Below are 3,768 nucleotides of genomic sequence, written 5' to 3'. Positions count from 1 at the left end.
AGAAAGATCACATTCAGTTTTCTTCTCTTCTCTTTCTTTCTTCCCTTTCTTGCATTCTGGTCTGATACCTTACAAAAGTAAAAGATGATAATTTAACTTTTTATTGTACAATGCTTCTAGATTGCACAATAATCATCATACAAACTTTACAGAGCCGATACATATAAAAGATATGTTATTTGCCAAATAATCATCATATAAATCTTAGACTTTTCAAAAAACCGAAAATCGATCTAATTCAAAGCGAATAAAATTGGATTGGATCGGATCGGACTTGAAAAAAAAAATCAAATCGAATGAATGATTACATGATTAAGCCAAAGTGATTGAATCAGATAATTTTTAGTTCCAAGACTGATCCAACCCATACCCTCAACATCCGTAGTCCTTTTCATTTCTCCCTCTCTTTCTTCTTCAATAAAATTGACTAAGAAACTCTTTATGCAGATAACGTGCAAGTGGTTAATAAATCTTTCTTTCGTGCATGAACACGCGTATTCAAGGTGGCACATAAACATGAAATTCAGTATTATACCGCCAGTGGACCACTAATCTTCATGAACAAATAAAGAAGAAAGCCTCAAACCTGACGTTGCGGATAACACGGAAAAAAATGACTAACTGAGTAGCTTCATTAATACTATTAACTCACAGCTTCACTTGAATTTCAAAGTCGCAGCCAAACTTAAACGACTCACAGCTTCACATGATTTTCAAAGTCACAGCTAAACATAAACGTCTAACTTGGCATGTTTTCATGTCAAATTAAAGTGATTCGGCCTTAAAATGAGCCAAAAAGTATTAAGACTTACGGTTGAGAAGTGGGTCCCTCTCACTTTATCGCATGCAGTTTTCTAGTGCTCTTCATGTACTATATATACGGGTCTTTTAGAACCTTTGCTTTCATCCTTCTCAAGTGTTGTTGTGTTCACTAACAAAATGATTTTCAAGCCCTTTATTTTCCTTTGTTTTCTATCTGGGGTGGGTCTTATAACTGCAGTTGTGGCTGTTGAATCATCTAAATATAATGTTAAAGGTATGAACCTCAACCCTTTATTTAATGCAACTTTGTTAATTTGTTCATCAATTTTGTTAAAGAATTTAGTGAAGCATGTACTGATACATGTATATAGAAATGACAAGATAATGGGATATATATGAGTGTACATGATATTAATTTGTGAATGGCATATAATGCATGAATTACACCAAAACATTTTCGACATTTTGCATGTAATTTATATATAGTGAGCCTTTATAGCTCATGTATATACATTATTTTGTTGATGCAGCTGTTGAAACAAATGTAATTCCAGAATGTGAAGAAAAGCGGCCATATTGTAAGTATTTTGTTTCCTCTTCCCACGTTTTATTTTATGCCAACATTAAATATGAATCTTAACTGTAGCTTTATACGAGACATTATGCAGTTGTGAAGGGTAACGACAACTGTAATGGAATGAAAGGTGGTGGGTATGATGGTGGCCAAGGAGGAGGAGGAAGCGGTGAAGGTGGCAGTGGTGGTTATGGAGGTGGCCAAGGAGATGGTGGAGGTAGCCAAGGAGAAGGTTATGGTGGAAATGGAGGTAGCTAAGGAGGAGGCCAAGGTGGTAGCCAAGGAGGAGGCCAAAGGGGTAGCCAAGGAGGTGGCCAAGGAGGAGGTCAAGGAGGAGGCCAAGGTGGTGGCCAAGGTGGAGGCCAAGGTGGTGGCCAAGATGGAGGCCAAGGTGGTAGCCAAGGAGGAGGACAAGGGGGTAGCCAAGGTGGTAGCCAAGGAGGAGGCCAAGGAGGTGGCCAAGGAGGAGGCCAAGGTGGTGGCCAAGGAGGAGGCCAAGGTGGTGGCCAAGATGGAGGCCAAGGTGGTGGCCAAGATGGAGGCCAAGGTGGTAGCCAAGGAGGAGGACAAGGGGGTAGCCAAGGAGGAGGCCAAGGAGGTGGCCAAGGTGGTAGCCAAGGAGGAGGCCAAGGTGGTAGCCAAGGAGGAGGCCAAGGAGGAAGGTGGTGGCCAAGGAGGAGGCCAAGGAGGTAGCCAAGGTGGTAGCCAAGGAGGAGGCCAAGGAGGAGGCCAAGGAGGTAGCCAAGGAGGAGGCCAAGGAGGTAGCCAAGGAGGCCAAGGAGGTGACGGTAGCCAAGGAGGAGGCAGTAGCGGCGGAGGATATGGTGATGGCAGCCAAGGAGGTGGCGGTAGCAGCGGAGGATATGGTGGTGATGGAAGTGGAGGAGGCGGTGGTGGTGGATATTGAAGTAGTAATAAAGGAGGCTGTAATATTAAGAATAAAGGAAAAGGAGGTGTTGGAGGATGTGAAACCAAAGACTAGAATTAGACATTTAAGTTCTTTGTTGAACTTAAATCTGGATGTAATCTGGTTTCATTATCTTATTTTCATGTATATTTTAAGTTTATCCTGAAATAAAAAATTACCGAGACTTCTATAGCATATATATTATCTGATATATATTTCCCAATGCAGCCTATAGATATATATTTTAACAACCATATGTAGCAATCCAATTAGCTAACTATATATAGATTATCCTGATCAAAATTTATGAAATACTTTGAGTGGCTGTTGTTATAATGGGAGAGTTTGATATGTACATATTTGCGTCTATCATGTGCTTATGAGTTACAGCTTACCATTTTATTTTTTAGAATATAACCACATGCATATTGCAAATGAAACTAGCTAAAGTACTCTTCTGAATATGAATATTTAATTTAAGAATATATGATATGCATTCCGCATATAAGGAAATCTAAGTCAAAAAGAGAAAGAATGTTGATTAATCTTAAGAAAAAAGGGCAATAATCACTGTTGATCTATCAAAATCTTAATCAGAGATTGAATACTGATTTTATGTTGATTTCGTAGGAAAATAGACAAACTGGAGCTAAAAAGAAAAAAGTTAAACTGAAGGCCCACGCTCACAGCTTGGATATGACGCTCAAAGCATGAAAGGAGCTTTTCAGCCAGAGGTATCCACGCTACTAGCGTGGGATTTATGCTAGTGGCGCCAGAAATCCAATTCAGGCAGAAGCTACCACGCTACTAGCGTGGGATTTACGCTAGTAGCGCCAGACCCTCAAACAGTCCACGCTTGCAGCGTGGCAACCACGCTAGTTGCGTGGTGCTCCAGGATTCTTAACAAAAACCCCACGCTTACAGCGTGGGAGGTGCGTCAATCAGCATTAAATCCCTTTTAAACCAGAGACAAGATTGCACTGAGATGCAGAAAAGATTATATCCAGATTCTACACAAGGTCAAAGACTCTATAAATAGAGACTCAGACCTCAAGAAAAAAAAAATTTGCACAGATTGACGGAGGCAGAACGCAGAGCAAGCTTCTTCTCCAATTTTCTGGTTTTTATTAATTTATGAATTCTTTTCAATACTTTGAATTGGCAGACATGAATATGTCTGGCTAGTTTTTATTATTGTGGTAAGGGTCACAACCCTTGATGTGAACCCCTTGTAGTTTGGTTAAATTTATATTTAATTATTTCAAATTGCATTTATTTTATCCTTTTCTTTATCTTTTAATTCTTTTAGAATTGATCACTCTATTAGGATTGCGAGGGTTAGGGTTTTCAATAAGAATATTGGGATTCGAGTTCCTGACAAGGGTAAAATAACAGTTCATGTATGCACTAGGGATAGGCTACATGAACTGCAAACGTGGAAAATTCACTGGGTTAAAGGATTAACTTGAAAAAGGATTTCTAAGGGATTATGATTCTAACAGGGTTAATAAAGTTAAGATCACTA

The 3,768-nt window shown here is 39.5% G+C and overlaps 1 protein-coding gene across 1 annotated transcript; it reads left to right on the top strand.

Moving 5' to 3' along the window:
• The first annotated feature begins 1,478 nt into the window (after positions 1–1,478).
• LOC133304653 (uncharacterized) lies at positions 1,479–2,243 on the top strand. The gene has a single exon (XM_061504703.1). The coding sequence runs from the start codon at positions 1,479–1,481 to the stop codon at positions 2,241–2,243; it is 765 nt and encodes a 254-aa protein (XP_061360687.1).
• Positions 2,244–3,768: the final 1,525 nt, after the last annotated feature.

Source organism: Gastrolobium bilobum, unplaced genomic scaffold (genome assembly GCF_033153095.1).
Source record: "Gastrolobium bilobum isolate Gb01-03AN ecotype WA unplaced genomic scaffold, APGP_CSIRO_Gbil_v1 utg2366, whole genome shotgun sequence".
In the NCBI taxonomy this organism is placed as follows: domain Eukaryota; kingdom Viridiplantae; phylum Streptophyta; class Magnoliopsida; order Fabales; family Fabaceae; genus Gastrolobium; species Gastrolobium bilobum.
Note: the sequence above shows the minus strand (reverse complement) of the source record. Positions and strands in the feature narration are given on the sequence as shown.

What these genes read in the sequence shown, in the direction of transcription:
- LOC133304653 (XM_061504703.1), top strand. Translation starts at nt 1,479, where the DNA reads ATGGTGGCCAAGGAGGAGGAGGAAGCGGTGAAGGTGGCAGTGGTGGTT.